The 22,676-nt window shown below is 50.1% G+C and overlaps 4 protein-coding genes across 4 annotated transcripts; 1 reads left to right on the top strand and 3 right to left on the bottom strand.

The window, feature by feature from the left end:
• Positions 1–611: 611 nt before the first annotated feature.
• LOC100901063 (transmembrane protein 68-like) lies at positions 612–2,018 on the bottom strand (the record flags this gene model as incomplete). Its single annotated transcript, XM_029110922.1, has 6 exons — positions 1,881–2,018; positions 1,606–1,768; positions 1,308–1,495; positions 1,091–1,203; positions 883–1,004; positions 612–751 (listed from the first exon to the last, which is right to left on the bottom strand). Coding segments are annotated over exons 1-6 (864 nt in total), but the record flags the coding sequence as incomplete, so codon positions are not given.
• A 7,924-nt stretch (positions 2,019–9,942) lies between these two features.
• Hpd (4-hydroxyphenylpyruvate dioxygenase) lies at positions 9,943–13,062 on the bottom strand. The gene is made up of 10 exons (XM_003741372.2): positions 13,007–13,062; positions 12,771–12,924; positions 12,593–12,676; positions 12,302–12,474; positions 12,026–12,144; positions 11,768–11,923; positions 10,904–11,060; positions 10,731–10,820; positions 10,475–10,624; positions 9,943–10,358 (listed from the first exon to the last, which is right to left on the bottom strand). The coding sequence occupies exons 1-10, from the start codon at positions 13,007–13,009 to the stop codon at positions 10,284–10,286; spliced, it is 1,161 nt and encodes a 386-aa protein (XP_003741420.1). The 5' UTR covers positions 13,010–13,062; the 3' UTR covers positions 9,943–10,283.
• A 1,564-nt stretch (positions 13,063–14,626) lies between these two features.
• Positions 14,627–22,010, top strand: LOC100900919 (UPF0183 protein C16orf70 homolog). Its single transcript, XM_018638746.1, has 12 exons — positions 14,627–14,789; positions 16,002–16,168; positions 16,274–16,339; positions 16,440–16,497; positions 19,376–19,464; positions 19,572–19,636; positions 19,746–19,925; positions 20,068–20,146; positions 20,275–20,370; positions 20,503–20,667; positions 20,832–20,966; positions 21,048–22,010. The coding sequence occupies exons 1-12, from the start codon at positions 14,726–14,728 to the stop codon at positions 21,108–21,110; spliced, it is 1,227 nt and encodes a 408-aa protein (XP_018494262.1). The 5' UTR covers positions 14,627–14,725; the 3' UTR covers positions 21,111–22,010.
• Positions 16,587–18,102, bottom strand: LOC108863965 (probable palmitoyltransferase ZDHHC24). The gene is made up of 4 exons (XM_018638747.2): positions 17,989–18,102; positions 17,654–17,889; positions 17,249–17,567; positions 16,587–17,121 (listed from the first exon to the last, which is right to left on the bottom strand). Exons 1-4 carry the CDS (start codon positions 18,100–18,102, stop codon positions 16,912–16,914), a joined length of 879 nt encoding a protein of 292 aa, XP_018494263.2. The 3' UTR covers positions 16,587–16,911.
• Positions 22,011–22,676: the final 666 nt, after the last annotated feature.

The raw sequence follows: 22,676 nt of genomic DNA on the forward strand, positions 1-22,676 counted from the left end.
CTTTCTGGATCGTATCCCCAACCTTTTCCTTACCCTCCGTCTCACCGTCAATACCTCTAAAACCTTTGCCCTCCTTTTCCGTCACCGCAACTCGGGAACTATCAACCCTGACGGTTGCATCGTCTGGGAGACTGTCCCCATTCCGTGGTCCCCCTCGGTTAAATGCCTTGGTGTGATCCTCGAATCCAACCTCTCCTGGAATGCTCACCTCACAGCTGTGGAAGCTGCCACAGCAAACTAAACTCCATCATATTCTGCAGCGAATTCACCTATCGAAACTTCGGATTGTCGAGCTGAACTGTGCGGACATCGCCTAGGTCAGCAGCGCGGATACGAGGCGACGTATGCATTCGTGGCCTACCTTGTACGAAGGCGCATGACTCTCCTGAACATCTTCAGCCGTTTATCACAGGACTACCAAAGCCTCTCCATGAGGGCACCCCAATAGGTTTGCTTTGGTGGTTGGTGCTTATCCCGCAGATCCTCAATCGCCCTCTTACACTGAAACGTCGACCCCTGGTCGTCATTCCTCGAAAGCACATGGAAGAGGAACCGATCGAAACTAGCTCGATCCCTCTGTGTCCAGCAGCGACCTATGCTAATCAGCTCACTCTCAGCGCGAAGGCCTCTGGCTGATCATCAGGTCCGCAGAGAAGCGGCTCGCCCAGACAGGTTTTCATTTTCACGGGAAGGTAGACTTTGGGTAAGATGATGGGGAATTTCGTTGACTCGTACCATCGTTGAACGGTTTCTGAAATAGGTCATTGAAAGGAATCGTCAAGATTCACGCTGAGTAAGTTCAAGATCTCACAATCACTCAGGCGAAGAATTCACTCGACTTGTCGTATATCAGAAATGCGCCCGGAAAAAATTATACTGTACCTGATCTTAGGAACTCGAGTTGGAGCGTTCCATGCTGGATGTTCCTCGTGAACATCGGGACCACCGGAACCCCTGCTTCTTTGGCTATCTTCGCGAATCCGGATCGGGATTTCCATTCCAGCCTAGAAAGTTTTTCGTGAAATGAATTCGAACCGATTCGATATTCGAGTGCTCTACGTCCTCCTTCGAGGAGGAAACATTCACCCACTTGTAGTTTTTGCTAAACATGGCCTCGTCGCCGCCACCGGGGGCCACGCCTCTCAGATGACCATTCTTCAGATCTTCCAAGAATTCTTGTCGGCCACTGCTGCAGCCCACGAGCTGCAAGGGTCAGATTCGGTGAGAGAATCGAGCTCGTTCGTGTCATTCTTCGAAGAAAACTTGTTTCGAAAAATCAGATGGGTAAAGTTCTTATAAATTTCCACCTTGAAGAAGTGTTCGAGAAATGGATTTTCGAAGAAGCTCTTATCGATAAAGCACCCAAGCAAGCGTCCATCTCTCAGATAGGAAAGGCTCATCATGAAAGGAGCATCGGGAGGGATGGCGGGACCATGGAACACAGCGAGCATGGCACCACCCTTCGGCAGATTTTCATAACCATGAACTTCACACCCTGAACCAAGGCATGGAAGATCATGTGAGTGTCCCACAGTGGCCTCAGTACCTGCTCAGATCACCAGTGGGTATGACGAATTCCCACCGCACACCAAAAACTGGACTTACCGTGCATGAACCTGAAGAATACATAGTATACTACGCTGAAGTGGACCTTCAGGTAGAACGCTTGAGCGTCTTTATTCCCCCTGGTGATGAAAGCGAACACTGCGCCGAATGAGAAGAAAGCCTCCCAAAACACTATGAGCAGCGTGCTTGGCAGGTAGAACAACTGGGAACGGGAAAGAAAGGAAATCATTGATTGCATTTTCCCCTCTAGCGGAGCTTTCTCGATCCATGGCGTAAGGAGACTCGCCCTGTCCCATAAAATCACGGGAACTCACGATAACTTGTCGCATACACCAGTAACTCCACAGATGCCAAACGAATAGCGGGTGAAGTATCACTATGAGCAAGTAGACTACTATTGAGACTTTCAGGCACCAGCACCGGATGATCTGCACGATTTTAGCGGTCTGCATCGTGAAGACAAGAGCCGTCCTTTCCAGGAACTGAAATGGTGGAGAATCCCTATTTTCAATCGGTCGGAGCTTCTCCAGCTCTGTCCATTCGAAACATCCTTCGTCATGATGATCGTCGCGCCCGCCTTGCCCTCGAGTACGGGAGAACGGAAGCTTCCGGGACTTGGGAAACCCTGACGGTAGGCGCTGTGTGGGGCTTGTGTACTACCCGAATCTGAGCAAGCAGCTCAAGGCTACTCGCCGATCGATATACAGTCGCGCCCACTTCTAAGAGATTCGGATATAAGAGAGAAGCGGCCATAAGAAACACATTTCCGCTCTCCGATATCATGGGCGCTAATCTTGATGACATCGGATGTGAGAGAAAACCGATCGTGAAATGCGAAAGAGGCCCTCCAGACTCCTCAAAGGGTCTCTTATAAACGGATCGGACGGTTCCTCCGACATCGCCTCCGAGGTGCCAGCTGATACTGGGGGAGGCGAGTGGAGGGTTCCCGCGGGGACAGCGGCACTCAATCCCAAATATCCCGTCCCAATATCGGAAGCTCCTACAGCTCAATCGAATGTGGTGTCCAAAGCCAGCAACATCCTCGCTTCTCCTCGACCAATTGAGAGTCGAGTCTGTGGGGATTCTGAACAGCGACCAGATTCCGGAGAAATTTTAAACTGATGAGGAGTCTCGGCCAGAAATCTATCGCTGGTTAATTTGCGAGCTGAAGATCAAATGCTCACCTTGACGGCTCCTCGAAGTTTCGGACAAGTCTAGACAATGCACATGATGGAAATAGAACCGTCCGCTGCTTCAAACAAGAGAAAGGGTCGATAGTACAACTTTACTCCTGCTAACCAGTTAAGTCCATTTAACCCAGTCAACACGTTCGAGGAAAAAGTACTAGGACGGGCAACTTTGGCTCGCTCCGCGCGTCTTTCCGGCGCTTTAGAGCCATTTTCGCATTTTTTTTCAATGATATCCGTATCCGTGCCTTTTCCCGCATTCGTAAAGTCGATATCGCGGGATTACCGAGGAAAAGTTCCTGACAAATCCCCCATTACCTCCTGTCTTTCTCTATGCCTTAATTCGATTATGATCTCGTACGTAGTGAACTATGATACATCTGCAGATAATTATTGAGCACAACGAGTCTGAATGTCTTTCTAGCGCAACGTAACATATTTTCATGAGGGTGTCCAGTGGGCGTCGATCTCGTGTCTCCGACTATGGTGTACCCTCGAAGAATCGGAGTATGCTTTGCTCAGGAAAGCGTAGAGCACACATGCGAGGAAGAGCCTGAAACAACCCAAGTCCCTTCTGCGACTTCTTCTCCGAAGCCTTCTTCGCTTGCTTATAGCGACTCTGCTCGCCCCTCCTCAATGTTTCTGAGCCCACCATTCGAGAGATCCTCGTGCCGTGCAAGTCTCCTAGCTCTGGTAATAATCACTACAGGCCCATCGATTCTCGCTCCTGAGAGTGGTGTATCGAAACTATTGCAAAATGATCTGCACTTTCGAGAGTTGCTTATTTCCTAGAAAAGAAGGCCAGAGCGCGACATTCTCCGGCGTCCGGCGCTGCCACGGTGTGCAGTTAGCCGAATGCGAATCTGATCGAAACAGGCTCCGGATTCACCCTGTTACGCAACAGCGCAACATCGCGGCTCCAGTCCAAAGCACGGACGGGAATTTCTCACGAGGAATATTCCAGCGCGGATAGGGCTCGAAGGTAGGATTCATCCGACTTTTTGACCTCCATATTTTCTGTACTCCCCCTGTAGTCAGCCGTACAACTTTGAGTCATCACAAAAATTGATTAGGATTTCTACGGATAGATAGGCTGTACCGGACAGCCTGCAGAAGCCTTCTCGCTAACCGCAAGGAGCGTGGAGGAGAAGGGAGCTGTGGAGAGCTGCTTGATGTCGATGCAGCCGCGCAACGTGCGTTCCCTTCTCAGATAGAAATACCTTGCCACGTGAGCCATTTTGACGGGAGAGAAGGAAGCGTGGTGATAAATCAGAAGACCGCCACCTACGAACAGGTGCTGAAGACCATGCACTTCTCTGAATTCACGGAAAAATGTCATGTCAGAGACGAGCGATGAGGAAGAATCTGGGATCCACCCGTCATATCTGACGGATTGCAGACGGCCTCATCAGATCAATCCACCCTCATGCAACAGCAACACAGAGCAATGTGCCGTTGATAGTTGAAGCGCGTATATGATTTTTTGATTCCGCCGGATCCTCGGCCCCGCTCATTCTCGAACGGGAATGAACCGACTGGGTTCGAGGGCTGTATCTGGGGAGCGATTGATCCTACCGCGGCAGTCCAATGATTCTGAACTAACCAATTGAATCGCGACTTCAGCAAGCGAATGACTTCGCTCTCTGAGATATCCGACGGGAACTTGAGATCGAGAGTAGTGGTAGTCGTATGAAGGAATAATTAGACCTGTGTATCCGCTCAGGATTCCGGCCCCTGTCGGCGTTTACGAGCGAAGAATAGTGCCTTCGATGCTTCCCTCAAGCTCCACAAACCGACCCCAGAAGCAATTATGATATCGAGAATGATACCCCGACTCGGTCCGTTGCTTCAGCATTCTCGATGAAAGGTTTTTGACATACAGCCATCCCAAGCACACCAGAATCCCTACCTCGGAGAGACAGAAACTTCAGGTATTGGAGGCCTTCACGACATCTTCTTGCATCTTTTGGTATGGTTCCTCCCCAGACGCCGATCATCAAATCATTGGGAAGCGGTTCTGAATCAGATCTAACGGATATGGAAGCCTCCACCACTGGTGTAAAACCTTGGCCTCTATTCCAATGGGCCGAGGCCCCGGCAGCTCCGACATTCCCGAACAGCTGACTCCGAGGCTCATCAATTTGAACCGGAAAACAACCCGACAGGGACAGACAAAAACGGTGAAATTCTGGACTTCAGGACGGAGTTCCCGAAATCCCCAGCGATCCCCAGAGAAGGGGCTCACTTATAGAGGATGGAAACTCACAGCGACCCAGTAAATATCGATAATGCTCTTCGGGCGTGGTTCTAGAGCGCAAGCGCGGCTGAGATCTTCTCTATCCTGATCTGACACAGTGTTCTCATCTGGGATCCGAAAAACAACAATTTCCCATAATTAGACGAGAATACCCGACGAACGGAGACCAGCTGGGTGCCCAGCCCGAGAAAATCGATGCTTGAAGTCTGGGAATCGGGAAGAAGAGGAATCAGGGAATTCCCTGCTAGTCGAGCGGTATCGCCCAGACTTCTTAACGAAGGCAGCTCCACGCGACCACACCCCGAGGACCTAAATTTTCTTGTGGCTGCGGTGAACCCACGTCCCCGCCTGGGGAATCGACGGGTCTGCGCAATCAGCATTCCCTCTAGGCTGCCCAGATTTCTGGCAACACTCGCGCCTGTAACCCATCCCCTAATCTTCCTCACTTCTGTAGTGTATAGAGTGTAGGGAGTGCAGAGAGATACGGCGAGTGTGTATAGAGTGTAGCGAGACACGGCGTATTTCTACTGTATCCGTTCCTTGGGTGAGTGCGACCAGCACGAAATATCCCAAATGTTTCGACTAATCAAACCAGAGATGAATAAATATAATTTCTTCGAAAAATTCGGCTGACCTCGTCAGTGGTGGACTTTCCTGCGAGCTCTCACGCGTCGGTCGTACGGGGTTGAGTCCGGATGCACCATGTCGGAGAAACGTGAACGTTATCGGTGAATTCGATAATCTTCGGAATCATCTAATAGAGGACCAGAAGAAGAGCTCCGTCTGATGCGGGAGATCCAATCATAGAGCCGCGATTATCGTCGGCCAAACATGTCCTGATGCGAAGTGGCCGCGGATGAAACCGGCTGCTTACAGTGATTCTGCAAAGAGTTTCCGAGCTCCGTAGTTTCTGAGCGTTACGTCAGCAGAACGTGAGCATCGAACGCGCACGTGGACCGCGTACTCAAACCGCGCTCACTCGCTGTGTCGCCATATTCATCGGGATTCCCTGCTTGAATTTCCTAAGGTCCGATGTGGACGATGAGGAAAAGGCGAGAAACGTGACTTTCTTCTTCATTTTCTCTACCGTGACACTTTGCGATCTCGCCATCGGCCGCTGTCCGCAGTTGGTCAGCATTCGATGCAGACATCGGTGAAAGAGCCTCGATATGTACAAAATCTTACCAAGTCCAACACGCCCTTTCAATTCATTATTCGTATGCATTTTGCATGAAGCCCCGTCTACAGTGAATGCACATATGCGGTCAATCATCGCATCCTGATACTTCGTAAAGAATTCACAAGTCGGAACAACATCCTTTAGCCATCGAAGAACCGCTGTCTGACTAGCTAGCTCGTGAACAAGGATGTCTTATCTTACAAATCTGACAGGAAGCAGGAAATCAGCTACCATGTGCAGTTTCATGCCGCCGATGGAGATTTCTTCCCACATTCTGGCGGCTAATTGAGAATTTATCCAAATCGACAGCTTTCCGCCAACATTTTCCGGCCGGCTTCCAACCATGAGCTTCACCCATCGAGTATAAGGAGTAGGAAGCGGGTTCATATCATGCATAAAATGTCCATCTCTGGCGTCGGATCTGACAGTATATTGCGAAACATGCTCGCGTGACGATGAGGACCACTTCCGCGGGGGAAGGTACCAGAGTTCGATCGACTGCAGCCAGAACAATCCACTTGAACAAACCACGTCGTTTCACGAATAGAGGAAGCGTAGCGCACGAAGCGATCCTTCGAACCATTCGATCATTCGTCGGTCGGAGCTTAAGATGATAAGAACAAGAAGATCGAGGGGCTTCGTCATGATCGGTTCACCCTCATCGGATGCAGGTTTCCGACTGGAGGGACTGCTCGAAAAAGATTGAGAGCGCCTCATATGCGAGGCAGGACAATTAATCTCGCCCCAGTATAACTCCTCGGAAACCCGAACCCTCTGAGCGATCTGGAGTCGAGGAAACTGACCCTCTTCCTGATTCTCAGCATAGGAACATTTCCGAAGCATGCTGTTTCTTGGAAATTCAATTTCTCGATCTCGGTACCAGGGCGATGGCCTGTCCAGTGTTTGACGGTTCTCCGATTCGTCAGAATCGCACGGGTTTTAATCGGCCGACGGAGGACATTTTCGCATGAAGAACCGATTTCCCCACGGAGAAAATGAAAAGGAAGTCCTCAAGCGTGGGGGATAACGAATAAATTGCGATCTCACGAAGTCGAAATGAGTGAACTAAAAGATTCCATGGAGGGTTTCGGCTTGAGTGAGAGACGCTTCATCGAAAAATCTCCTGGGCAAAAAAAATACTGAAACTTAATCCGAGGAGGGCACCCAGTCGGGGTTTTGGCCTTGGAATCGAGAAGTCCGCTCTGGATAACGAAGAGGCACAGTACGCAATTGCGTTCCACGTCCTCGGCAGCGGTGAGTGACCGGGACGCTACCTGCCCCTCGGTTTCTTGAAAACTCAGCGCACAGTGGTCGTCCGTGGGATCGAGTCAGCGACTCCCCTCGGCGAGACGGAATTACACCTCGGAGAAATGTAGAGCCCTTCATAGATTCCGGAGTTGAGACCGATGTCCCTTTCGGAAATTCAATCCCAGGCAAAATCCGGGTCCTTTCTCCCACGCCGAGCAATGAACAACGGATCGCCGCTCCTGTTGCGCTCCCTTCCCGCGAGATGAGCTCAATAGGGCAGATAGCCCTTGCGACCAGAAAACGCTAGAAAATCGCTGTCTGCCCCGGAGTCATCAGGGCCCCGGAGCCCCTGGAGTCAACATTTCAGCTCGAGCAATCTTCGACTGACTTCCGCGCATGAAATCGAATGCACTAGTTCCCTGATCCTTTCGCTCTCACCGGAGCGATCGATAGACGACAGCGCCATGATTGTGCTTAGTGCCTCCCACCATCGTCGTCTGCTCCCGACTTGGTCCTGCGCTGGCGCCATATTGTTTTGTGAGCACTCTTCTAGGTGTGAATATCGCTCGTAGAGACTCTCAGAGGGCTCCCAGAGCGCCGAGCAGAACTACCGAAAATGGACAAAGATTCGCTCAAGAAACAGATCGAGAATCTCCGCTACCAAGCCCAGATGGAAAGATGGCCCTTGAGCAAAAGCATCCAATCGTGAGTATTCGCGAAGACTCGCTCCATGAGACAATAGATCTCCTGGCGGACCAAGCTATTTTTAGGGGCGGCTAAATTCGTTTCGCTGTTCCAAGTCCCGACGAGAGTTGAAGTCATCTGCGAAGACTTTGCAGCCTCCTCGGAGACGTAGTGTTCTACTGCGATGGTTTCCCCACGAACCATACTCAGTCGGAAGTGCTCTCGAGAACGAATGACCAGCCCGGGCTCCGTCTCAGGGGCAAGACCTGGGAGCGATCCAGTCTCTGTCTCGGAGGAGAGTCCGTCCCAATCGCATCCGCCTCGTGGAAGTTTCCCGGAAATACCCCATAGATCTAAGTCGGCGAGGGCTGTGAACGGGAATCTCACGGATGCTCGTCCCGGTTCGTGGAGCAGCATTGATGCTGGCTTGCGCTGGCCGTGGCCGTTGATGACTTGACGGAGCACCTGGATGGGATTCCGGAGCGGTGCGTCGTATCTTATCGCGGAGGCTATGCAGGGAGCTCTTTCGAGTCCCCGCTCTGCCCGCGTCGGAGTCATTCCGAGCATACGAGTCTCGGTCCGAAACTCATCGATTAGATGTCCGCCGGAGAGTTTCGAATCACCGGGATCAATCTACCGAATTCCCGGGTTTTCTCCTTTCTCGCTCAAGTATACGAGATTCATTTAGCTACCCCCTCGGCGGAGACCCTTGCAAGATGCTCACGATCCGACCTTTTTCCAGGATGCGAGACTACATCGAGGAGAACGAGAAGTCGGACCCCCTGATCCACGCTCCCGACAAGAAGAACAACCCCTGGGCTGAAAAAGCGAAATGTCGAGTGATGTAAGATGCTGAAACACTAGCCTACGATGCTAGAGCCACCATTCCTTGATGTCGAGGGTAGTTCGTCTACCGATCTATCGAGCGCCATGTGAGGAACTGCCAAACATGCTGTCGGAGTCGGGAGCGGAAGTGGAAGAAATCTTTGACAGTTGGAATTCCCCGCATTCGGATCATTTTTGGATTCTCTCCATCCGGTGTTCCTAATCTTCCCTCCGTCGGCGCTCCGTCGGCAGGACACCAACGAGTTCAGAGAAGTTCATGGTGGAAGCTCTAGTCTTACCAAAAATTTATCCAGAGATCGATTTGATGACGATATCGCGCTTGGTTTCATAATATACGTCTCCTAGCTGGCATTCTATACTGGAAATTCGCGAGAAATGAATGAAATGAGTGAGCGAAATGACGGAAGGGAAATTGTGGATGTCTGCATAGTTGTACATGGGCGGAAGAGATCCTCAACCTTTTGACGGGAAATCGGGGAGGGAACATTTCGGGACATTTCGTTGTCCAGATCCCGGCTTGTCGCATTTTCAGTTGTCACGGTCTCCAAATCTAATTCCATTGGCTACTCGTCCACGAACACGTGATTAGCGCTCACAATGTAGTAGAGCTCTCCGATTCGATTCTGAATTTGAGTATGGAGTCCCCGGGAAAACTGGCGGTGGGGAAAACTGTATTCCTCTGGACTGCATAGGACCTGAGGTCCTTCCTCATTCTTCGACCTTGCTTGGGATCCGGCGCATTCGTCTGAATTTATGTATCTCTGAATCAGTACGTCCCCACCTGGGCTTTCGGGATCGCTAGCTCGGAAGGTATCATCGAGAAAGGGCATAGTCTGGGTACTCTCACATATTATCCACGACGGATACCATAACTGGAAGGAATGGAACCGAGTCGATCGGACGCGCCAATCGACTTCATTTGATCCGCGAATTCCATGTCTCTCGGTTGACGAACATATGAGACTTTGATGGACAATGTATGCGATATTTCTTTCTATCCTATCACTTCATATATGAATGAGAATAAGAGGTGAATAGCAGAATAAAGTTCTGGATTGTATCTCCTATTCTAGCGAAAATAAATCCACGTGAATACAGAGAAGCTCGAGGGCGCATTTTCTTCCTTCGGTACCGTCTCATAATCTGTTTACGCTATGCTGGGATCGAGAGGCGAGAAGCCGACTCCTTGACGCGGAAGGCTCATCCACAGGACTTCTTCATCCTCCTCAACAAGTCGACGGCTCCCCGGCAGGTAACCGGATAGAGAATAGAGAGTAATTTCTTCTCTGGCTTATGAACTCCACCTCGGGAACACTCAGAGATTTCCTCGAGCAGCTTGCTCTTGCTCGATAGCCTCGAACAAAGCCTTGAAGTTCCCGGCACCGAATCCCTGCGAAAGGAGAAACATCGCGACCCCTAATTGAAAATTTCGCTATTGAAGATTTCGATCCGCGCGGCCGAGTCTAACTCAGCTCAAAAATATGGGGCATCAGATCATTGACGAACCTGGTGGTTTCTGCGTTGGATGATCTCAATGAAGAGCGTCGGTCTATCCTGCATGGGGCGGGTGAAAATTTGCAGCAGATACCCATTATCGTCATAATCGATGAGAATCGAGAGTTTTTGAAGCTCCTCCAGATCCTCGACGACTCGAACCTGTGCGATTCCCCGCGCGTTCAGAAAAGAAGTGGCACGGTACTTTTTGATTCCACCGAGATCATCACGGGATATTCATTCATTATTCATTCACTATACTCATCACCTTAGATGTTTTGAGCTTGTCCCGGAGCTGCTGGTAGTACGTGTCTGGTGCTTTCAAGAATGTCATTCCTCGAGCTCTCATTTCCTTGATCTGGAAACCCCGCTATGAATTAGGCATACAGAAGAAGGGAATCACGATTCTACGCCCACATGTCGAGGAGATGATCCACGCACCGATCGAATTATATCGTCCGTGTTCAGGGCGATGTGCTGCGTGCCAGGACCTCCGTAGTATTCTACATACTCCTGGATTTGGGATTTCCTCTTCCCAGGTGCAGGTTCATTGACAGGCATTTTTATCGTCTCGTCGAAGTTCGTCATGACGATTGATCTGTGGAATTGGGAAGTCAGCTAATCGTCCCCTGGATCGCCCCGTAGCCAAGATCCGACGACGAAGACTGTCTGGAAGTTCTGTATGTCTCGAGTCTCGATTGGCATACTCCGGAAATATCATTGCTCAGAAATCGCTCGCTTTCACGCCAAATGTCCCGAGGCTTGACTCCCTCGGGTTGTCCCTAGGATTCTCGAAACCGAAGGTGCGTCTGTACGCAGACCGTTGGATAATCGGATTCCTCTGGTGTGAATCGATATGCCTTGTGTTAGACATGCTTCGCAATAAAATCCGGATTCGTAAGGTCCTATGATGAAATCGGGGGCGTGAGTCGACGGGAATTCGTCTGCGTAGGTGTAGAATGACAACGATCACGTTTTCGTTCTACGAGACGCAGATGATAAGATTGTGCCATTTTCACTCTCCATCGAGGAACAGTCTCCCAGCGAATGATTAGCGACGCGGGATGGTCGACGTCATGAGAAGACAGGCGGAACTACCTCCTGCGTCTTGAATCAAGCGATACGATCGGCATTCGCGTCAGTGTCGTCTCGTCTGGGTTCAAGAAAATCGCCTCCAAATCGACTATACTCTACTCAACGATAGAAAATTAAGTTCGGCAATATCTGAAGAGGAGGAACTGAAGAATTCCTCCTTGGCGGGGAGTCACGAGCCTAGCGTCACAGAGATCGTCAAAAGTTTCTCACCTCAGAGCGGAATACTCTGTGTGGATCTGCTTGTCATCAACAGACCAGAATCTGTGGAACTGGAGGATTTTCTCGTACCATTCCACGACAGGGAGCATCTGTTCATCTGGCTGGTTCAGAACACAGTGATCGACGAAGCGAACGCCGCAAGGTTCCCTAGGGGGAGGGGGAAAAGGTGTTAAGAACGGAATTCGACGAAATTCGTCAAGGCCGCGGATTGAAACCTTTGGTTCATAGAGATGTCCTCAAGAAGCCCACCCTTTCCGAGGTTTCACCGAGGTGTTGTTGGGCGTAGATTCGGGATGCGGATGGAAATTCGGGAGGAAGGGACCACTGTAGCCTCCAATCTCGACGAGGGTGTGGGACGTATCCCCGCACTGCGGATACATTTCCCCATTAGTGCGGATCAAAATTCTACCAAAGTCTTTTCTTCCACAGGAGCTCTTCTGCTCCTTTTGCTCCCCGATAAGGGGCAGCTCCTTCGTCTTCTCATGGTATAGGATGAACCGCGGCGATTCGGATTTCGGAACTCACGGTTTTTAGGGTCGCAGAGCGCACGGAACCGTGGGTGTCTCTCTCCTCGCTGATGTCTTTCAGGATCTCCGCACCTCGTCGCTTCGCGAGAGCTACGATGTAATCGAGGTCTTCGACGGCGAAAGCAATGTCTTTCACGCCGTCGCCGTGCTTTTCCATATGTTCTGCGAACTCTGAAACACCCAGCTCAACACTCAGACCATGATGTTTTTTTTCCGCCAAACACGAATCACAGAATATTAGACTTCAATTTCGGAATCTCTCATTCGGAATCCATTCTCGTCTAGGTACCTCTGTTTCCTGGGTTCAGGGGACTTTGGAAAACGAAAATCGCGTCTTTCTGCCGCACAACATGACTGACGACTTCCCTATGGCCTGAAATTGCGCTGATGTGTTTGAGCGCTATCAGATGCACCGTCAACAGCGAATACTATTATATGACTCGGTCAGAAGCATCGAGGGAACGAACCTGTCTCGAGTCCTCGGTAGCACAAGGGCTCGAATCCCAGTTTCTCACAGTAGTATGATGCGGCCTGCTTCGCATTTCCGACCCAAAAGGTGACATGGTGAAAGTTCAAGAAACGGCCTCCTTCGGGTTTTGGACCTCTGTCTAAGTAGGTCGTCTGTGGAATCATCAGCAATGAAAATAAATAATATTGTAAATAAATAGAGTAAGAATTGTAGGCTTGTAGGTATGCGGATTACCATTTTGCACTCATATGCTGGTATACTCGACAGCCGGAATGTGAGGAGTTGCGCGTCGCACTGGGAAGATCGTTTCTCGGCATCCTCTACGCTAGACAATGAGATAGTGGAGAGAAAGAGATGAAGCTACGGAGAGATAATTAGCGACGTTCACCCGACAATGTCTCGCTGTCTTCTTATCTTCCTTGTTGACACCAGAGAGGTCTTCGACGCCTAGAAACCGACCCATGGTGTCGCACCGGAGCTTCACGCCAGATGCTTCAGCTCCTCATTTGGCAGTCGAATGAATTAATTTTCCCCCGGATTCGAGTTGATTTCATCAATACTCTCTATTTCGGATCGCTGCTGCGAGGAAGCCGTCAGGATCGCGCTGCTCCATACCGTTACATACTCCCGCGGCGGACCTCCCGCCGAGATATTTCCCGTGCAAAGGCGCACGCAGCTCTGGAGGCTCGTCCCGACTAAAGAAGAAAAAAAGCCGCCAACATCGAAGGAGACAGTATTAGGAGCTCCATATGTCGCGTTTACGGGGAATGATGTGAATGCTTCCTCGGAGAACGTCATTCGAGCTGATTCAGCTGATGCTAGTCCCAGATTCTCATGAGAGACCAACTATAGTCTTTCCGAAAATTCAGTCCGAGCTGACCTAATCTCCGACTCACTTGTATTTGGAGTTGCCCATACGTATCAATAATATCAATGATGACGGGGCAGTTCGCTCTCTCCTCTCGAGGATTCTAGCCGAGGGAAGGATGCCGCTTGCGGATTGAGTATCGACTCGATCGCGGAGGTCACTATCTCCCGCAGAGCAAGTGTCACTAGAGAGATATCATAGCCCATGGGGAGAATCACGAGAAGATCGAATCTCGAGGCGTCGAACTCATCGCAGGATTTGGAGATAAACTCCAAACGCTAATCCCGGGATGCGCACGAAGCGGAAGAGAGTGCGCGGATAGTTCGAGGAGCTTCGATGCTTTCGAGACCTCCCGATCACTCGATGGGATCTACGCTTTTCGGGCACAAAGGAATATCCTGAGGTGAGAGATCATGCTCACGATCATTCGAAGCGATGGAGTGATGACATCAGCGGATGGCTGATTATAATGTTCATCTCTGACGATGAATTCACGACGAACCCTGGAACGATCCCTTATCCCCCGAGAGGCGTTGCTTTGATCTAGTACCTGCGTACATCTCGTAGATGGGTGAGCTATTATACGGTCCATCTCGGAATAATTCCACTCCGATACGCGCTGACTGTTCATCCATTGACTGTGTGACATCCTTGGATCGGAGCACGTCGAGCAAGTCAACGCTTTCGAACAAATGCGCCAAGTGCGTCGTCCTCGCCACCGCGGCCAGCGATTGGTCGTGACGTCACGGCTACGCAGCTGCCTGAGACCAGCTGATCCAGTGTTTTGCTATTGGTCTCGCTGCTGCTGCTATCGAGACAGAAGAACGACGAGAAGTGAATGACTGACTGACTGGCCATTGTTCAGCCAGGGTTGGGAACCCTGTGAAAATTACCGCCTTCAGCGACGTGGACGGACGTCTCTGACCAGGGACTCGCTCTGTGTGAGGAGCGTTTCCAGTTTCAAATATTCATGGGACTCGGAAACTGATTCCAACGAACATATAGCTGGTGTTGCTACTGCGGAACGTCGACGTCAACGGTGAAATCCAGAGATACAGTTTGCTCAGTCTGCAAGATCAGTCGCAATGCTCGAGTTTCAAGTTGTGCCGGAAAAGTCACTGATAAACGATGACATCCAACTTGTTCTCGGTAGGTGTACTCGAATATTGAATCCCTTCTCTAATATGGTGGTGGTTCTCTTGTCGGTGGTTATGGTGGTTAGTAAGGAAGCGAACAGTGAATGTTGGCAGCGGACCACTTCGACTCATTGTTTTTCTGGTAGTCAGCAATGCAAACATGGTAAACTACCCGCGCTGTATCTTGAGATTTCTGGTCGATATCGTGACGAAGAACGGACACAGAAGCAGGTGCTCTTGAACGTCGGGGGTCTTCCATCCGGTTCGAGAGGCTCCTGAATCGGACCGGGAGGCTCCAAATGGCGAACTTTTTGAGCTTTTTTTTCCAATTTTCGCTCTTGAATGCAACTGTTTCACTGCGAGTTCGGCCCCTCTTTCGTTCAGAGAGTAAAGGTGCGCGCTCCCCATTTTTTTGACGTGTGAGTCTGGTCCCCCCTCGCTTATCTATCGCCGATCTCCAGAAAAAAACTTCCCCTCAATATGTTTTTCTTTGAATTGTGAGGCATCCCTTGAAGTGGACGGAATTCCGCTGTGACTGTTTCCAAGTGCAGATTCCCGGGACGCCTGGGAGAGGGATTTTGGCCCCATATGGATTCTATTCCAGAAAGATTAGAATGTAAACATTGTCCGACTGGTCCGATAACTGGTGCAGTGACGACGGAGTCTCTGACAGAACTTGGTATCTGCGCATCGCGCTACCGCCGCGATCTGGACATGTCGCTGCGAATTAGGTGATGAATCACATGCGAATATTTTGTGGCAACGTCGACAGTCGTGATGGCGAATAGGAAGTCCATAAGGCGCAATAAGGGCTCAACTTCCGGAGGAGTGTTCTGAGGAGTTCCGCTTCGTCCATCGAGATGGGCTCGCGCGGAGTGGGGTTTTTCCTTGAGCCCGATGACGGAAAAGACCCTGTTAGAGCCGTGGACTCTTCTGCGCGGTTTGTTCGCCTTCGAAGGGCGAGCCGAAAACGTCTCGTGCTTTCCGGCGCGCAGAAGAGCAGAAGTCTCACGCGGCAATGAACCTGATTCGATCCGAATAGAGAAATAGAGAAAAGAGCGCCCGATGTAAGGGTCGACTCAGATTCAAAGAGAAGGGATCAGAGCTTGGCGCAAGAGGGTTGGTTTCAGCGCAATTCATCTGTTCAGCTGTTCGCGAGCCCATAATGTCTAACGCGGAATCGGCATTCGAATATCGGTCATGTCAATGCGACGTTTCCTTCTAGGTATGTCGATCAACCAGGTGATCCAAAATCTGCAACGGCAGTTCGAAATCATCCACTCGATTGAGCTCAGCTACTCGGATAAGCATCCATTAGCCGGAGATATCGTTCTCAACCTTCGACAGGATGGAATCCGGTTGGTCTTCGAACCTACTACCCAAAGACTGAAGGTGAGTGATTCGTGCAGAGACGTAACGTGTCTAGGATGACGAGCTTTTATGGCGGTCGAGAGGATATTTCCGAGTTTCTCCTCAGATTTGATTTATTCTTTCCAGCTCATCGAGGTGACGAACTTGTCTAAAGTGAAACTCACTTACTCGGGCACTGTTTTCTGTTCCAAGGTTTGCACGCGATTGTCGCTCCCTGATAAACGATCTTGATTACGATTCTCCCCTCAGTCGGCAGAGCAGGAGAAGCATAAGATTCTTTGATTTCCCCCAGGATGTCCCACCCACCCGCGATCAGATCGACGAAACCTTCGGTGCGACCTATCCCGGAGGTGAGTGCCTCAAATCATAAGATAGGGGATATTCGCCCGAGTTTCCGACCAGTTTGGAAATTATTTCAGAGGGAATCAAGGCTCAGAATTTATTCACAAAAAATGCAATAGGTCCTTGTGATCTTCATCAATATTCACACGGGTTTCGGCGATCGTGTATAAATATATGTGTTATATTTCGTTTCGACGTCCGAGAAAGTGTCTGAGTGAGGATGATTCAGAAACGCGATTCTGTGGCTCCAGTAAGCTTCGAGAGTGCTCTTCACTCGAATCGTTTTGCGGAGATTCGTCAAGCACCTCGAACGTATACCGGGGGATCGAGAACCCCGTCGTTCACTGTCAATTTAAGGTCCCACATCCTTTCCTAGAGGAATATTGGTTGAGCGGCTGCTTGCGCAGTTCCGACGTCACGGACTAGAGTGATTTGCGGTTCTCAAGGCGTTCGTAGTCTACAAAATTGATCCCGTCGCCCCTTGGTTTCGATTCCATGAGTGGCCAAAGCCAAACAAGAATGTAGTGCTCTCCAAAAACTTCTTGAAGGTTTTCCTCAAGAGTCGGATGCTTGAACTTCTTCACTTCGTGTTTCCTCTCGTACATCGTCTGATTGTTGAGGACGCAGGCGATCTAGAAAGAATAAATGGAGTCTTAAGGGACATCAAGAGAGCGATGACGAGCTGTGAGAAGTGGACACTACAACGAGACGAGGAATAGGCACAAGAATCAGGCAGACTATATGGGAGAAATCATTCACCTGACTGTACAGGAGTGTAGCACAAAATAACATGACGCAAATCTCGAGCAAGTTCAAAGATGCCGCGAGGAAGCCGTACATGTCAAACGCGCCGAAAAGCCATCCTAAATGCGGGGCTAGCTGTACGAGGATCAGCTTCCACCGATATCCCCCCAAATGATGAGTTACCGTGTAGTCGAAATGCATCGTCAGCGAGTAAATGGTGCCCACCAAGATGTAGAAAACGCCCACTACGAAATATCTTTGGTTCCCGAAGGCGACGCACTTCCCTGCGAACATGCAGTGATGATCCTGTTTTAGGATGCAAGCGTCACAAACCCTGAAAAGAATATCGATTCCCTCCGTTCAGTTCTCGGTTCGTCCCGCTCCCGGGTAATCGTGGAAGATTATCCGAAGGTACCTGACCTGCAATGGTAACTCCTCGGTGGAACGTTCAAGTGACATTCGTGACAGTAGAACCAGTTGGGCATCAACACCGATGGCAGAACTCCAGGACTCAACTCGCGCGCTGAGGGTTGCGACCACATGAGTTGCAGCATATTCGCGGCGATATTGAAGAGAACGAATATCGCACCGAGAACGTGAACGGGTATGAGATTCGATACCTCCGGCAGGACGCAGAACACATCGAACACAAACACCTACGAGAAAGGCGCTCCAAAACGTTAGCATAATCGATGGGTCGCGGCATTCGGACATTATGTGTTTTGTCTCGAGTCGCTCTAGATTCTTATACTTACCACGGGCACCATTATTAGCATGATGATGAAGAGTGTGCGGTCCCGTTTACCCTTCGGCAGGAGATCGTTGCGCGAGACGGGCAACATGAGTCTCTCGTCCCCGATCGCGGTCATCGTTCAACTGGGTACAGGTTAATCAAATTAGGAATGGCAACCTTGAGGTGGTATTTCGGAGGCTTGCGTGAACGTCACCCGGTCATTGCCTGGAGCGTCGCGACGCAGATCATCTGCGTGAAAGCTATTCCCGCATCGTTGTTTGTCTGAATCCTCACGGGAATGGTGACACCGGATGCTATCAGCTGATTCTCAGAACCCTTCCCATCATCGCGAGACCGAGATCGATTGTGAACCGTGGGTTTCCTCAAGAATGCCTCCCGCCTCCTTCCGAGGCTCTGAATCCGCTGATGGATTCATGTGCCGCAACAATGTCGAACTTACGTTTTCCTCCGCATAGGCGTCGTGCCGACAATATAGAGCTATTGGAGTCTTGGGAATTACTGGTACGATTGCCTCTCCAGAACGTCACTCACAGTTTGATTGTTTTCCGGTGATTAGGCGCTCCTGTCTCCTACTGTCCATTTCCAGAGCTCTCCTCGCACGCCCCGGAGCTTTTGAAGATACTTATTCCCTACGAGAAGGGACAGAGTTCTTTCGAGAGTCGCCCCGGTGTCATTCGCATGACTCAGGCTAGTCTCAGTTCACGCTCACATTTTCTCTCGGGTCCCGTCCTTGCCTTCTCGCTCGAGATTTCTGCAAGAATCGTTGCCACCCGTGAGGATCCGTTGCTTGAGGACCAGCTCGCCTCTAGCTCCGGCTCGAAGCTCTATTGCACTCTCCATGGCGAAGCTTTCCATCGAGGCGGGACACGCCTAGGAGTCCCCTAGTGATGTGTGGGAGAGACTCTCGATCGGCCCCTCACCAACTGCGGTCGCCCGATTGGATAGACCTAGACAGCTAGACTGACTGAGGAGCATCGCTCCGAGAAGGGGTCTCGCGAGCCTGATCGTTCGATGAATGAGCGCGGGCTGAGAGAAACAGCCTTCAAGCTTTAAAACCATGAATCAACGAAGTCGATCGATGGCCTTTTTTGAGTACGGAGCTGCTCTTGTTAGTTACCGAGCATGCTCCCCGAAATCATAATCATTTTTGACATAGGCAGTCAGGCGAGCTGTCATTGCATCAGCGCGGGATCTTTTCGATCAAGAGCGGGACACATTGGAAGTTCTCAAGCCTATACATCAAGCGGGAAATTTGTCCCATCGCTGTCACGCTAACTGGAGCATCTGATCACCATATTATGATACTTCCCGAAGACTCATTTGCAGAGAATAATCTAGCGTAGAATCGGTCCTACCCGCTCAGGTCTCAGGGAGACTTTTTCTTACAGAGTTTGACGCTGATGCGCGCATGTTTCATCAGAAATTCCGGGGCCTCTGTTTCTCGTTTGCAGCGGACAGGAAGGCGAAAGACTCGAACGTAAGCTTTGCTTCGAATAAGTATAAAGGAGGAAATATGCAATAGCGAGGGGAGATCATTCAAGGAAGCATCGGACGCGAGCCTTGATATTTTCCTCTAAATTTCAGAGTTTACACAGTTCAGTTGTTTCGAGGATGTCGATCTACACCGGAACGTCGCATAAAGACACAGTGTAGGTTCAGCTGGTCGCGAGAGGAACCCGTCCCCCAGACCGGAGTTTTCTGCGTATCGAAAATCGTAACAACGCTCCAAGCATCTCGATGACGATTTGGATCTTTCAGACCCCCTCCCTTGCCGCTGAGCACGTTCGGCGACTCGATTTTCTTGGAGCAGCTTAAAGTTATACGGGATGAGGGTCAGGGACCTCGTAACCCAGGGCGGACTCGAGGGGTTCAAGTCGAAATTGTGCTCAAAGCATCCTACGACCGGACGAACATGGCCGCCAAGAAAACGTTGAAAAGGTAACGAGATGAAGAGCAGACGGCAGCTCGAGAGACCATAGTCCCTCCCGGAGAGCGTTCCCCCTCCCGATTTCGGGGAGATGAGGCTCGAATCCTATGCCCCGAAAAACTCCCCGTGAAACAATGTCAATACGAATTGCAGAACGATTCTCTTCGGTGACAGCGTCAGCGATGTCGTCTCGCTCTTGGGGAGCCCCTCGAAGATATTTTACAAAGAAGAGGTATGTGGATGATGGCTTAAGGCCAAACTCTTGCGATAAATTTTTGAGGTGCAGGTCTATCACGCTCCTCAAAAATATATTGACGGTGAAATTAGCCTTCGGAGAATGAGCTCGGTGATTCTTTCTAGGACAAAATGCGAATTCACTCGCCGAGCGCAACCGAGGACGAAACGGGTCAAGACCTGCGCTCGGACTACTTTTACAATTACTTCACCCTGGGTCTGGTGAGTCAGAGGCGAGCGGAGAAGGATCCGGGTCTGCATTCACCAATTGGCCTCGGCGGAGGCAATCAGGCATCGGATCGAATCCAAAATGTCTCCTCGGATCCGGTATTTCATGTGAAGAATCGTTTTCAGGATATTCTGTTTGACGCCAGACGACATACTGCCAAAAAAATTGTTCTGCACACGAATTTCCCGGGTCATTACGACTTCAATATTTATCATCGATGCAATTTTACAATGGTTCTACCTTCGCTGGAGCAGGGCGAACCGAAGGTCGTCATCAATACGTTCTCGAAGGTATGCCGAATCTCTGATCAGGGGATAGTCATCACATCACTCTATTTTAAATATGGTCCGACGGAGTTCGTCTCCCTGTCTGAGAACGCAGTACGGAACATCGCGTCCCAGCCTCCATCGACATGCAGACAACTCGGGCTAAAATTGGGCTTTCCGTTTCCTAGTGGGATGGTATTTCTACTCGCCTGGTTCCTCCCGAGGAGAAACCGGTTCTCCTTAACAGAGGCTGCTCGACGAATACCACGAATCCATTCGGCTCAACGAGTTGCTATGGTTGTTGCGGGGATGTCATCATCGAGGTGAGTAGTCAGGCTTGGGAAAGCGGGGTTATGAAAGGGAAGTCGATCGGACGTCACCTCAATTCGGATGGCTCCCTGCAGGTCATTGGGAACAACAACCATATCGCTTCAGTCACCCTCTTCGATTCATCGCTACCTTCGTAGCTGAGGCTGGAGCAATCTATGAAATCCCTTCAATTGGAATGACATCATCCAATCGGTTCCACCGCGGGACTGTCAGATAGTTTGAAAATATCCGGTAAACAGAAAGTTCTTGTTCGGGGAAGTTCATGATCGTTTCCGAGAACAATCCCATAAGTTCTCGAAGCACACAGGTGGGCTCCCAATATACAGAGTGGAGCGATCAATTGGAAAGAGAGCATGTAGCCCGGTACTCGGCACTGACCTCATGAGAATTTGAGTACACTGCGAGGGAGACTAGGTTCGAGGGAGCTTCTCCCCGCGGAAGGGATTTTCTGGAAGATGCTGCCAGCAAAGATTCAGTTTTTTCTTTCCCGGAGGAGGAATCTTCCCTAGCATCAACTCGCTCGCATAGTGATCTTAATTCATGCGTGCCAGAATTCGTACATGTGGTGTAGGTATGAATGCGTGTTTTCGGAACATGGGGAGCGTGATAACGTGTGTGAACAACCTTGTATGGTAGCCGTTTTCAAATAAGATTCACGGACCCGGAGTATAGCCATGATAATGCTGTGAAATTCGATGACAGACGGAAAATTGAGAATGATTTGAGATAAATTTGTACTGTTACATGTAAATCGGTAGGGTTCTCAAGAACTCGAGTCGGAAAAAATGTTTGAAAGAAAATTCAGGCGACCGCCGCTATAGCCGAAAAATCCCTTTTGAGGAAGACTCCAACATTCATAACATTCAGCGGATTTCGTGAGCTCTCCAATTAATGACGCTGTGTTAATTCTACGTAAAATCATCGCGGAAAAGAATATAGTAAGTCTATGTGTCGGTCAGTGTATTGAGCCGATGCCCTGCTCGAAATCATCGATAGGCCCTCGATTATGCAGTGATGTAAATAAACTCATAGCCGATCACGAAACCATACGTAGGAGCATCTCCTTAGATACGAACACGGATATGAACTCCCTCGAATCGACGGGATCGATGAGAAGGCAGAGCGGAGTTCGGACCAGTTAAATATCGAATCTTTGGTCGCCCGAACATTTCTGTGATTTAGTTCATGGCAAAAAAGAGGGTACGGAGAGAGAATTAAGCTCCTAAGCAAGGAGAACAAATTAGAAGAAATTGAAGTCGGAGCAAACCAACAGTTGCATGATCCATAAGCTCGTAGAATGGGTGGGAGCGGTACATGACAAGTCATCGCCGGACAACTCATCGCCGACATCTCATCGCCGACAACTGAACGCTGAGACAACTCATCGCCGGATAATTCATCGCCGAGAGAACTCATCGCCGGACAACTCATCGCCGGACAACTCATCGCCGAGCCTCCATCACTCTTTTTCGAGTTTCCAAATAAAGACCCCGCAGTTTTCGAGCTTTAATTTACTTCATATTTCTCGGCTCAAGATACCACAATGTACCTAAAACGATTTTCACAACGTACTATGACCATAGACACAGGGTAAATACGAGTATCGTATGTATGGCACGGCGCCAAACATACAGAATGCTGGAAAGTCGAGGCTTCATGGGTTCATCACAAAGTTGGATGCGCAACCCCTCAGATATCCGACA

The sequence above is a fragment of the Galendromus occidentalis genome, unplaced genomic scaffold (assembly GCF_000255335.2).
Source record: "Galendromus occidentalis unplaced genomic scaffold, Mocc_1.1 scf7180000077169, whole genome shotgun sequence".
NCBI lineage: Eukaryota > Metazoa > Arthropoda > Arachnida > Mesostigmata > Phytoseiidae > Galendromus > Galendromus occidentalis.

Bases quoted from the DNA above. Each gene is read 5' to 3' on its own strand.
- LOC108863965 (XM_018638747.2), bottom strand. From the start codon at position 18,102: ATGACCGCGATCGGGGACGAGAGACTCATGTTGCCCGTCTCGCGCAAC. The intron at 17,890-17,988 runs GTAAGTATAAGA...CCTTTCTCGTAG, and splicing joins TGCTAATAATGGTGCCCGTG to GTGTTTGTGTTCGATGTGTT. The intron at 17,568-17,653 runs GTCAGGTACCTT...TATTCTTTTCAG, and splicing joins CCGAGGAGTTACCATTGCAG to GGTTTGTGACGCTTGCATCC.
- Hpd (XM_003741372.2), bottom strand. The intron at 12,145-12,301 runs GTGAGTTCCGAA...ATGTATCCGCAG, and splicing joins GCTCTGCGACCCTAAAAACC to TGCGGGGATACGTCCCACAC. The intron at 10,821-10,903 runs GTGCGTGGATCA...CGGGGTTTCCAG, and splicing joins CGGACGATATAATTCGATCG to ATCAAGGAAATGAGAGCTCG.
- LOC100900919 (XM_018638746.1), top strand. From the start codon at position 14,726: ATGCTCGAGTTTCAAGTTGTGCCGGAAAAGTCACTGATAAACGATGAC. The intron at 14,790-16,001 runs GTAGGTGTACTC...GTTTCCTTCTAG, and splicing joins TGACATCCAACTTGTTCTCG to GTATGTCGATCAACCAGGTG. The intron at 16,340-16,439 runs GTTTGCACGCGA...GATTTCCCCCAG, and splicing joins GCACTGTTTTCTGTTCCAAG to GATGTCCCACCCACCCGCGA.